Raw genomic sequence first — 13,400 nt, 5'->3', positions numbered from 1 at the left:
TAAAGAAAGTAAATTGTTTTTTGAATTAATATTTTGAATTTCTTCATTCATGTATATTGAATATTTTATTCTATGAAATTTAACTTCTCTACGTAAGGAGTCAGATTTCTTAAACCAACTAGTGGCTATTGCTTGAAACAAAAATAAAAAAATTTAAGTCAAGAAAATCAAGCTCTTGGTTTTTTTCCATAGCAGCATTCGGATAACAGGAGCACTCGGGTCTATGCAGCTTCTCTACTTCGGACACTACTTTGTGTATACACGTAGACGCCCGAAGATCCCAAAAAAATGAAACGAGTCTGTTCAGCGCTGGCGCCGTATATGTGCAATTATATATTACACACCAATATTCTAATAGTATTAGTTTATTAATTATACAATTAACTAATTCATATACATAAATTGTTTTGAATTGAAGTGTTCGGTAAAAATGTGAGTTATTGTAGTTATTAGTCATTATATCTGGTGTTTTTTCCTGATTCACGTTAAGTTAAATGGTGTCGTTTCAATCACAAAAAAGTAAGTTAATTATTATTTATGCTGTTTTTAATCATATCAGATAGTCACGTTTGTTATCATTTCTGATCCTAAATTTACATAAAATTGTTTCCTTTCTAGTGTGGTATATATCATGCAGTTGATGCTGTCAATGAAGCCAGGATAAATAACCTAACCTTTCATTTATTTTTGTAACAAAAAAAAAAAATTTCATTGTAATAAAGAATCAAAATATATTTTGATGATTAATTGTATATACTCTGAAAATATAATTTTTAATAAAAACCATTAATTTAAAATTGAACTTAATTATTGTATTTTAAATAAAAGTATTTTTTTTTATTTTACGTTAATGTATAATTTAGTTTTAAAATGAGTTTTTTATATTTTTAATCTAAAATTAATTGTTTTCAGATAAAGTCTACATTTATTTTGAACTAAATGTTATCAAATCTTTAAATAAATTAATTTTTACTTGGAGTAAGTTAAATGTGCATCCGTTTAAAAACTCGATGTATCGAAATGAATCGATATCGACTACATTCGAGAGAACAATGTTTTTAGAATGAGTTGGTATCTTCTAAAACCAAGAGCTAAATTTTCTTGAGCCAACCAAGTTGTTTTCTTGTTCGGAGAAACTAAAAACATTTAAAGCAAAAATTTATATTTTTAAATCAAAATTGAATTTCTTTATTGAAGAGCTTTATATACTCTAATTAAAAAAAAAAAAAATTTTTACCAAGAGAAAATTTTTTCAAACAAGAAAAGAGGATATTTTAATTTAAGAATTTATTTTTGGAAACGATTTTCTTCTTGACCCAAGAATTCCTTTTTTTGTGTGTACACTCTAGAAAAATTTGCGGAGTGAACGCGGAATAAATCCGGAGGTAATGCAGACTCGATGTTTATTTTTTTAATCCTCTCGGAGTGAAATTTGCTCTGAGGGGAGTTTATTTCAATATCAAAACTCGAAATCGGAGTGAATGCGGATTTGAATAAAGTCCAGATCCCTCCGAAATCTCTCCGCTGAAAAGACAAACTCTCTATTTACTCCATATGCGGAGTGTTTTTTTTTAAACCTCGGAACTCCGAGTAAATTTGGGTTCAAATAAAATCCGTGATCACTCCGAATTCACTGCCGATTTTTTACAGTGAATTATTATAATTATTATGTTTATTTTTTTTTATTATTCGTATTCATTGACAAAACTATTCGGGCGAATGAACTTGTACCCGATAAAAAATAACACAAAACCGTTTGACGTAAGAAGATATCGAGATAATAAAAGTTTTAAAATAATCTACATCGATGAGATCAAAAAACGAAAGGATAAAAAAAAATTTCAACTATCATACGATTATTGATAAGTCGCTTCTCGTGTACACGCGGAGAATCTTTTAGTAAAAATTACTCATAAAGTTCGATACTGTAGATATGTAGTAAATATCTAAATTTTTCCCATGTATATTGTAGCAGGAAAAAATCCTCGGCGTGCATAAAAAAAAAAAATTATTAACAAAAAACACGTTCATGTCAATGAAGTTTGTTTATCGTGTCTGTTATTTGCCCACTTACATTATTTTCGATATGATTTTTTATTTTATCATATTTTTAATATTATTTTCAACTTTATTCTTATTATTAAATTTTTTTAATTACACAGATGACACTTTAAGTGGCATCGACGTATTTTCGTCAACTCCACATTTTTTTTTATCTCAATATATTTTTAATATTTACTATTCTTATGAGATAGTCAAATTATATTTACTCTCTTTTATTTAAATACAAAAAAATATTCGATTTATTATTGATAAATCTTTTTGTTTTTGATTTATAAAAATTTTAACCAACTGTTTATTTTGGTATTCATTTACATGATTTTAAATCTCATTAATTTGTTATCAAATCTTTTTGTATAGTTTTTTTTTTTATTTATAGTTCTGGAAATATGTTTTTTTATAAATTCAACCCAAATAAAATTTTTTACTTCTCTACGAAAATGAATTTAATTTAAAATTTTATTAATTATTAAAGTTATCACTTTTTTAATTACTGTCACGACAGCCATTTAAAAAATAGATAATTAAATAGAAAAAATTCTATTTGCTGCCAATTAAATCGAAGTTTTTTTTTATCAAATCAAAGTAATCGATCCCAAAATAATACAATTAATAAACAATCTAAAAAGCAAATTAAATTTATTTCCGGTATTTTCCAATTTACGTGGGGGATAGGAGGAAGGGGCAAAACGGAGTACCTGCACAATTTTATGAAAAAAAAATTTTTTTTTTTAAATGATTCTCAAATATTTCAAAGATACTTTTTTAAAAAATATAATTGAGCATTATTTTGAATTTTTTTATTAAACTTTTTCAAAAATCGAGTAACAGTCAAAAAATATCAATGGCTTTTGTTTTATGATAAAAACTATGAAATTTTTAACTTCCGCTAAGAAAATTGGAAATTTTCTAAAAAAAGGAAGTTATCGGTTTCGGTCCGATTTTCGAAAATCTAGTTTTCATCAGGTGTCGACGTTTTGAGCTCCTAGGAAGCTATTCTGACTATTTCCGGATGGACGTCCGTGTGCATGTGTGTGTGTGAAACTTTTTTTGTCCGACGATATCTTTGGAACGAATCAACCGATTTTGATGGTTGAGGAGGCATTCGACGCGGCTTATAAAGTTTCAGAGCCCAGTTGATTTTGGAATCAATCCATCGAGCACATTACAAGTTATCCAAAAAAAACATTTTTGAAAAAATTTTATTTTTGAAATATCTCCGAACGCACCGTACTGATGAAGCTCAAATTTTTACAGCTTAGCAATTAACAAGCCGCGTCTAATGCCACCTTGGAGATCAAAGTCGGGTTATCCTTTCAAAAGTTATAGAATATTTACATACGTACGTACGTACGTACAAACACACATACATACACTCGGACATCATCTTGAAATTAGACAGAATAACTCCTTAGAACCTCGAAACGTCAAGATTTGATAGAAATTCAATTTCCGGAAATCGGACCGAAACCAATGACTTCCCGAATTTTTGAAAATTTTCAATTTTCTTATCGGCAATTTAAAAATTTACTTTAATAAAATTTGTTTAACATCCAGAAATTTTTTTTTTATCTTTTTTAGGGGGCAACCATTTTGTCCGCAAAAAAGAAATTTTTCTTTTTAACTGCAATTGAAAATTTTACTATTTACTTTGAATATCCCCCCCCCCCCCTATAAATAACCTTATTGTTTTTTTATAAATAATTTATATTTAACAATTATTATAAAAATGGTAAATAAAATAAAAAAATTTTTCCCAGCCATCGTCGCTTAATAACTTAAAGAAAGATAATTAAATGCAACTTTCTACATTCTCTTTTTCTCGGCGCGCACTTTCTTATTAACGAATTCGAGAGCGCAAGTTTAATGTATTAGTCTCTAGATATATGCAATATATCTTTGCGAATAATCAACTTGAAAGAGAAACAAAAACGTGATAACTCTGAATAAATAAATATATTTAACCATTATTATTTTCCTTTATTAGTTTTCACATTTTCACTTGTAATTTTAATAAACATAAAAAACTAATTACCTTTTTTCTAACAAAGTCCTTTTAAAAAATACAATAAATCAATTTTATTAACTAACCTATTAAGCTTAAAAATAAAAATATAATTTATGTATTACGAGTGTAAAATAAAATAAAACAGTTAAAAATATATTTTACTGTTATTTTAAGGTAGTAATAAATGAGGGTTGTTTCGTATTTCATTTTCTCCAATGAGAAAGGTCAGTACATCTCTCATCGTTAGATGATAAATTGTGTCATTAACTCGCGCTGCTATAAAGTCCTGTATATCCGGCAATATTTCAGGCTTAATGATCTCAATACCTCGCGGGGTGAGTTCTTCAAAGACCTAAAGAGAAAACAAAAGATAAAAATTTTTATAATCTTTACCTTAATAATTGCTACAATTATTTCTACATGTGAACAAATAAAATCATTTCTTACTTCATTCATGACTGAACTAAATTTAGTGTGACCCATAAAATTATCTAGACGTATCTTTACATCGCGAATTGAAAAGTCGAGATCAAAACTTTTCATGTACATCCCACGTGAGTAACCCAGAACGGTTTCAAAAAAAATACGAAAGTCACGGGCCGTTGCTGCAAATGGTCCGGAACCGTGAAGTTCAAATGTGTTACCAAGTATTCCAGATATGTTGTAATAACCGTCGACAATAACTGTTGGTATTGTGAGATTTACAGCGATTGTTGGACCAATAAGTGACAATCTTGCTCGGTCCACAACGAATGTTGATAGTCCAGAAATTGTCACATTGTCAACAAATATATTTAGGCTGAAATAATATTTATATAAATTGTGTGTTAATAAAAATATCGTCGTTTTCAGTGGTTTTGCCAAAATCCAAATTTTTGAGAAAATTACTTTTTTGCATTTTCTGTAGGCAAGTGTCGTAATATTCATTTCTGATATTTAGTGTACAAGTTTTTGAGTTATAAAAGATTTTATACGGAAGCTGTGCGGAATATTAACAATATTTTTTCTATACTGGAAAAAAAAATTTATATTATAAATTTATTTATAAATGAATTTTTTTTATCGTTTTTTAGCTTTGGCGTAATTTAAAAAAAATTAGGTTTTCCCGGTATCAAAATGACAGTCATAAAAAAAATTGTAAATGTGGGGTAAAGTGAGTCACTCTGAAAAAATTATACTTATTAAAATTGCGGTTAAAAGAGTTATATTTGAACCCGCCTTTTTTACTTCAGAGCTTCCTAAAACTGAAAGGACTTAGCATGTTTTTTTATTGCTATAGCAGTCGGGTTCTAATCTATCCGTGTATATCTGAACTAAATCTGAACTAAATACCAGATCATATCTGACGAAAGCTGGCCAGATATGATTAGATCTCGTCAGATAGAGACAATTTAAATATCTGCTTTGTTATATCTGATCGGATATAATTATATGTGGTCAGATCTAAACCTTTTTTCTCGGGTAGTCGTTTGGGGGGCTTATTTTAATGTCAAAAATAAAAAACAAAAATTTTTATAGATCAAAGGGCGTATAATTTTAATTAAACACCCTTTTGACCCCCTCCCCCTTGCTTTATAGGGAAGGAGAGGGCAAAGTAGGCCCCTTAAAATTTTCAAAACTTAAAAAAATATGGGGACAAAGTGGGCCCCTCAAAATTTTCTATACGCCAATAAATTCGGACGGATAATAAGCTTATCGAAATTTGTTATATAATGAGGGCTAAAATAGACTACCAAAACTGTTGATTAAATATAATTTATTAAGAAAGTTAAAGATAACAAAATTACGTTTTAGAGTTATATCGCAGCAGACTATTAAAATGAATTTTATATTATTAAAATACAATTGTATTATAGTTATTTGCAAATATCACACGTGTAAAGAATAAAAAATATCAAATCCGAAATTTTTTGGAGGGCCCACTTTGCCCCTAATTTTCAATTTTTCAATTTTAATGGACGCAGCATAATGAAGTGAAAATAAGTATTAAGGGTCTAAAAAGAAGTAAACGCATAAAAAAAATTATTGATATTATAATTATTTTCCTTAAGGGGCCCACTCTGCCCCCCCCCTCTCCCCTATATATTTTTGTTGAATATTTATAAAATATATTTATGAAAAAAATTTATACAAAATCATTTTTTTCTTCTTTTTGATGCTAAAAATGTCTTATCAGTACAACAGAATACATAATTAATGAACGTAGAATTCAAAAAATAAGTTTATCTCGATAATAACTTTATTTTTCTGGTTATTTTTAAAAAAAATATATACGTGCCTCATTGTAAGTCAGTGTACTTAATTATCTTTAAATAACGACCACTCCTCTATTCAATTGCTAATGAATTCATTAATTGATAATTTGTTATTGCATCTGTGCAAATATCGTATAACTATTAATAAATACCACTTCATATGTAGCTACTTCGAAAATATATGAAAAACATCTCTGTTTAATCGTCAACTATATCATATATTTTTTTAAACGTTTAATTTATCCAAAGCTGTAAAAATATTTTTGAGACTACGTCTGTTGATATTCAAATAAATTAAGTAAATGTTTGTCCCCGATAAAAAAAATATTACTATTTTTATTTTTTTTTTAAATTTATTAATATGTGATCCGGGTGTTTACTTACTCGCCAATTTCTGGGTTATGAGTTTCGAGATAAATTTCGCGCAGTTGCAGGGGCTCAAGTACCGGAATATCGAGTTCTGGAAACCCATGTGGCATTCGAGCACGAAATTTTTCCAGCAGACGTCTGAGTTTGAAGTCCAATCCAATTGACGCTGCACTGTCGACTATCCTTTTTTAAATTAGTGGGTGTCACGGACACAGAAAATTTTTTTTAAATTAATTTCATTTGATAATTATTTATATTTTTTTAAACTTACTGTAATTAGTCGTCATAATGGCCGTGTTCATCAGGAGGTTCCGCGGCTTCTCCACAGCATTGGCGACTAAAAAATTTCAAATACTTTGCAAAAACATTCTTTAGCTTTTTCTTCAATATTAATTATTTATTACACCGTCATTTTATTTTGCTGGTAAACAATACCGTAGTCGGTTGCTGAGTCTGTCACATGATGAAGTAGCTCCTTTTGTCGCTGAACGACACCCGTCACTAAAAAAAAAATCATTATTTACATCATATTAATTACATTTGTTATTAAATCCTTTGTCGAGGCGTCGAGATTTCAAATACAAACAACTGCGTGGGACAAAAATAATCCGACGGGGTTTATATACATTAATAATTAAAAACTTATTCTTTATCTCTACTACTCGACACGCTCAACAAAGGTATAACTTTTCATTGAAAGTTATTGTAAAAAATTAATTAATTAATAATTCATTGAAATAGTTTGCATTAATAATACACTGTAAAAATTTTTGGACTCGGTGCAAAAATTTTGGTGTAAAAATTACATCAGATATCGTGTTAAATTTAGGCGGTGTGAATTAAAAAGTTTTACATCTCCAAGCGTGTAAATGTGTAATTAATGATAATTTTGCGGTAAAAAAAATAATCATAAAAATAATGAAATGTTCAAAATACTGTTTAATATCTTAATAAAATTGATAGACTTGTTGATTAAGTAGTTAAAAATTTTCAATTATCGTTCGTTGCTCATTAATCAAAATTATAACGAGTAACACGGAATGGTGTAAAAAAAGTAGATTACCCAGTGTTAAAATTACACGGAGGATTTTTTTACACGATTATTTTACGCTACACGGCAGTGTAAAGTTCTCTGGGGCCATTTTTACACCAAAATTTTTTACAGTGTAATTAATCACAAAAATATTTCTAAAGTAGTTCAGTATACGAAAATCTTAATGCAAAAAAAATTTTTCAACTTTGAAGACGTCTAAAATTTTTATCCGTCTTATGTACGCTGTAAAAAATTTTTTATGTTATAATGTACTTAATTTCGATGTTTTTTTTTTTTTTTGTAATGAACATAAACAGGAAATTTTGATTTGATTAATGTTGCTGTAAGTATTGAAGTTTAGTTTTTTTTTTATAAATGAGATAGGAATTGTGGAGAAAATTAAATAAATATTTTTTTTTCATTTTATCAACACGTGCATTGGATACATTCCGCTTTCAATTTGAAGTCGTATTTTTTTTTAATTAATTGTGCTCACAGTTGCCGTACTATATTTTTGTTAAATTAATTTTTTGGTGGTTACATTTGAAAAATTTTAAATAAATTGAATCCAAATATTCACGTTAGAGAAAATATTTTTATTTTTGTATCAAGACGGGTCATCTCACAAAAATAAAAAAAAATAACAAATTAAGTGATTATCAACATAATAACTAATGGACATCAAAATTAAATTGTAATCATTTTTCAATTCGTATCAGGTCTTTATAAAAGTCTTATTTTTGTTTTTTATTTATAATTTAAAAAATGTGTTATTGATTATAGACAATCGGGAGTGAATTCGGTACGATAACGGATTTTTTTTTAATCCGAATTCAATCCGGCACTCGGAGTTTCGGAAATTTAAAAAAAAATTTCGCGTAAGGAGTAAAGAAAGTTTGTTTTTTTCAACGTAGTGATTTCGGAGTGATCTGAATTTTATTTCAATCCGCATTTACTCCGTATTTAATCCGCGATCACTTCGAATTTAATCCACGTTTACTCCAAGAATTTTTTACAGCATAGTTAAAAAAAAAAAATTTTTAACCAAGTGAGAACATTTTTTTTTTTTTTTTATGTAAGGTCAACCCATTTCGGTAAAAACCTTTCAATTTTTAAAACCTACCAAGTAAATTACAAAAATCATATATTCAAATCCATCTCTTCCCAAATATTTTATATTTCACAGTAAAAATAAAACTAAAACATTAATTTGATTTATTATGACAAACTTTTTGAATTTAACGAAAGATAAAATTTTGTAATAAAAGATCCGCATGCGTGGCGATTTATATTGCACCGTGATACGAGTAGGATGTGACAAATACTGTTCGTGCAGTATCAGTTCCATCATCAATCGTAGTTTTATCTGATGTATGATTATATTCAATCACTTTTTTTTCACTCCGCAGTCACGTCATCACGCAAATTTTCATTGTATACAATACAATGTTTAAATATAAATAATAATCATACCCTAAAATAATGTCATAATTAATCGACAACAATAGTATCGTAAAATAAAAAATCGATCAATGCAATCTATGCAAGTAATTGAAAAAAAATTTTTTAAATTTTATCAAATAAGTGATTTTCCATTTAATGAGTAATTTAAAAATTATTATATATAAATAAAATAACATGCATTACATACTTATTTCAATGAAACTTTCAATTTTTTAGTGACATAACAGTTTATATTTAAAATTGCGTACTTAGTATTGCGCATGTTACAAATAACTTAAATTTAAAATTATAAAAACTTGTTTTTATTTATTTTAATAAAATAAATAATAAATAAAACCTACAGAAGTTTGAAGCGCTGTTGGCAACATTTGAGATCCCATCGAGCAGAAAACTTGGTCCAGATGATGCTGGACTACGTGGACTGGAACTGGCAGTAGGACACGAGCCAATCGTTGCCGATACTACCAAGAAAACTATCCGCCTTATGGCGGGAAACTTCATGTTGACTGATTTGTTTATACAATCAGGGTAGAAAAATTTGAAAATGACTTGATTATTATAATTATAATTATTAATTAACAACAGAAACAAATCAGCAAACAATTAAATGAAACAACGTAAAGCAAACTGGAAAAAAAAAAGAAACTTAACGATCGACACAAGAGAGTTTGCAAATCGAACCGGTCGCGAACGAGCAGGAAGCGAGACTGACAGGATGAAAATGTGCATCTGCGTTAGGCCTCGCGGTGTGTAGAATAGAGAGTGTAATGTGCAATCCAATGTTTTAATATTGCCACTGGTATGAGGAATGCGTTGACGAGTGTTGGAATACAGCTAATAGTATTCAAGAGCTCTTGTACATAAATGTGACGCAATAAATGGAATATTATGACCGCAGGGTTCACGAACAACGCGGCGTAATAAAAAATTATTTATATCATCTATTTGTTATTTATTTTAAATAACATTGAGTCTAATTATTTTAATTAGAAATTAATCATGTATAAAAATTAATTAATTAGAGTGAACTGATATACAAACTATTTAATTTAAGCAACAACAAATTTAATGTTTGTTGAAATGGAATTATTTTAAATGAAACTTTTGACTAAATTCAAATTTATAAAGTTTTAATTTGTGATCATCTAAGTTGAGAAGTTTATTATTAAGTCTCAAGTATTAAAGTTTTGTTGAACTTTAAATTTACTCGGTATATAATTTGAGATTGTTTCAATATTAGTCTGACGAAATTAGTCACTTATTCGTTGGTGTATTAAATACTTGGACGATTCAAAGTACGGAGTGACAAAAGGATGCGTAATATTTGTTAATTTATTCATGGATTTTTTTGCCGAATTATAAGATTTATGAGAATAAGAATATATGATTTATTCATGAGGAACAGAGCAAAGTCTTGATATTGAGACTAGCGTGTTTTTGTATAAAAAAAAAAAACTATTTTTCTCAGTACGTTGGTGTTGGAGATATTTTTTTTATTTCCTGCTCGTGTTTTTCCGCATTTCCATATGCATAAAATAGACTTGAATAAAGGTTGCACGTGACGAGTATGACGGAATTAAATCTCCGGCCTTCTAGATTTATTTAAGATTCATTCACAATAATGTAATAAATTTTAATTTTGTATACAAACATTTTTATACAAGTATAACAAAAATATTACTTGCACTTTAACCGCGAAGCAGATAATAGATTGATACAATTTTGATATCTTTTTAAGTAGCAATAAAATATGGTAACGATAATTAGTGCTGGAATTAACGAGCTATTTTTTTTACATTTTCTGTGATTTCACGCGCAACGAGAGTACGTGATTTGTGTTGTTAAATATTAATGAGCTGTTTTATTTATTATTGTTATTATTACCTTTTTTTTTGTATTCATCCCTCATCGTATTCCAGGTACTTTAATATATAAAGAATTACTGAAAATTAGTTATAATATAAATATTTATGATTCTCAATATTATTTTAATTTTTTTTTTATGAAAATAAATTTATTTTAAATATTTAAACAATAAATATTCACTACTTTTTTTTAAACTTATGATCGTATTTAATTTAAATTTTTTGTCGGAATAATGAATTTTAAATTTTCTATAAAAATTTTCGGTCACGAGTTTCAAAAAAAGTTTATTTATATTTCCTTTAATTAATCGAATTTTCAAGTTGTTAATTTTTTCATTAAAATATGAGTTTTGATTAATTTTTAAAAATGTACAGCTAAGATTTTTAAAATATTCATAATTTGAATTTTTATCAGAAGTTGAAAAAAATTTTAAAGAATCGAATTTTTTTTCAGAATTTCTTAATTACTACACAGAAAAAAAGTATCCCGGGTAAAAAAATTATTGTTCATAAAGAATTTAAATATAAATTTAATCCCGAAATTCAGATCGTGACACAAATATGACTTTCATCATGAATTTGTATCATCACCTTTAATCACGTAAAAATTATGACTCAGTAAAATTGAAATCCAAGTGATCCGAAGTTCAGTCACTAAATTAATTTTACAATCGAAACTGATTAACGTAAATCAAGTACTTGATAGAAGAAGTTTATTGGTAATTTCTGAATCGATAAATCTGACAAAAGGTTTAATCCAGTAAAAAATCAGTCAAGTTTCTATCGAAGTCATCCCAAGTCCAATTCAGAAACGTAATAAATTAATTTCATAATTGGTACCGATTTACTAGACGAAAAGTTGGAATAAATTCATGATGAAAGTCATATTTGTGTCACGTTCTGAGTTTCGTCATGAAATTTAGACCTAAATTTATTTTGAACAAAAATTTTTTTTACACGAGATTTCTTGGTGCAAAAAAAATTTTACTCGTCCCAAGGAATTTTTCACTTGCCTAAAATGAAAATTTTTTTGACCCAAGAATTCTACAAGAAAATTTTTGATATTATTTCATAATACGAATTTTTTTTGTGCCAAGAAATCTTTTTTTTCGGTGTATGATAAATAACATAAAGTTTAATTTCCTGTATGTATTTACATTCGATGTTTATTAGTTACTGCTGCACATTTATTAAAATTACAACATATATATACATTGTATATAATTTACTATCATGCATAAGATATTGTTATTATTAATTTTAATATTGAGCTTAAATTCCAAGTAAGAAAAGCACTTGAAGGAAGTCAAACTCTGTTTACTTGCCTTAAGAACACATGGACCTTTTACTAAACTGTTAACTGATTATCAAATTAGAATAACATTCTCTTACAATATAGTGATATTCAAAATTTAAATTGTTAATTTCGTTATTTGAATACATTTACTTTGCTTCACTTCTCTTCATTTCTTTCTCTTGCCTTTGAATTATTCAATTACGCTGTAAATAACTTCCGTATAAAAAAAAAAATTAAAAAACTACTCCGCCAAAAGTTAACAAAAAAAAATATTTTATTTTATCCTTTAGTATCAGCTTCTCTTCTCCATCTTGTAGCCTTTCATTTTTCACTCACGTCCTGAATACTGAATCACATGTACGAACAAAATAAATATTTGGGTCAATAACATACCACTCGATCGTTTATTAATTTCATTTTATATCACCGAGGATTAATAATTGAATTATTCAACAATAGATAAATGACAATGAGTAGAATAGAAGTCTAAGAAAGTTATTAATAGGAAATTATTAAAACTTTTTCTTTATATTAATTAGGAAATTGAGTTTCATTCGATTGTTGTGTGAGAAATAACGTATATTTTTTTCATATATTTTTCTATATTTGAGAAAACAATAAAAAAATTAGTACCTTATGTGTATGTGTACTTATATTGATAAATATATAATGAAGTTTAGGAAACTCTGGTTTATTTATAAATAAAATAAATTTTTAATTGTATTAAGAAAATATAAAAATAATAACATTAATGATAGTATCATCATTACAAATTCGTAAACAATAATTAGCCAATAAGCCTTGACACGCTTGTGATAACGTACTATGAATATCAATATCACGTAATTCTGGTACATGAGTTGGTGAAACGCTTTCACTACTAAAGAAAAATAATAATTATGAAAAATTTTGCTATCATTTTTTTAAATAAGATATTCAATGTCATATTAATAATTTATATAAATTATCGGTGAGTTAGTAATTTAAAAGAGAAAAAAATTAGTGTTGTTGTAAGAAAAATTATTATTTTAACGAATGAATATACATT

General features: G+C 27.2%; 1 protein-coding gene across 1 annotated transcript; it reads right to left on the bottom strand.

Moving 5' to 3' along the window:
• Nucleotides 1–4,108: 4,108 nt before the first annotated feature.
• On the bottom strand, nucleotides 4,109–9,970 carry LOC130662938 (uncharacterized). The gene is made up of 6 exons (XM_057461923.1): nucleotides 9,532–9,970; nucleotides 7,129–7,194; nucleotides 6,965–7,030; nucleotides 6,709–6,871; nucleotides 4,517–4,868; nucleotides 4,109–4,421 (listed from the first exon to the last, which is right to left on the bottom strand). Exons 1-6 carry the CDS (start codon nucleotides 9,689–9,691, stop codon nucleotides 4,239–4,241), a joined length of 990 nt encoding a protein of 329 aa, XP_057317906.1. The 5' UTR covers nucleotides 9,692–9,970; the 3' UTR covers nucleotides 4,109–4,238.
• Nucleotides 9,971–13,400: the final 3,430 nt, after the last annotated feature.

The sequence above is a fragment of the Microplitis mediator genome, chromosome 2, assembly GCF_029852145.1.
Source record: "Microplitis mediator isolate UGA2020A chromosome 2, iyMicMedi2.1, whole genome shotgun sequence".
NCBI lineage: Eukaryota > Metazoa > Arthropoda > Insecta > Hymenoptera > Braconidae > Microplitis > Microplitis mediator.
Note: the sequence above shows the minus strand (reverse complement) of the source record. Positions and strands in the feature narration are given on the sequence as shown.

Excerpts from the sequence above, each read along its gene's own strand:
- LOC130662938 (XM_057461923.1), bottom strand. The coding sequence starts at position 9,691 with ATGAAGTTTCCCGCCATAAGGCGGATAGTTTTCTTGGTAGTATCGGCA. Across the intron at positions 7,195-9,531 it reads CAACAGCGCTTCAAACTTCT|TGACGGGTGTCGTTCAGCGA; the intron begins GTAGGTTTTATT and ends TTTTTTTTTTAG. Across the intron at positions 7,031-7,128 it reads AGACTCAGCAACCGACTACG|TCGCCAATGCTGTGGAGAAG; the intron begins GTATTGTTTACC and ends GAAATTTTTTAG.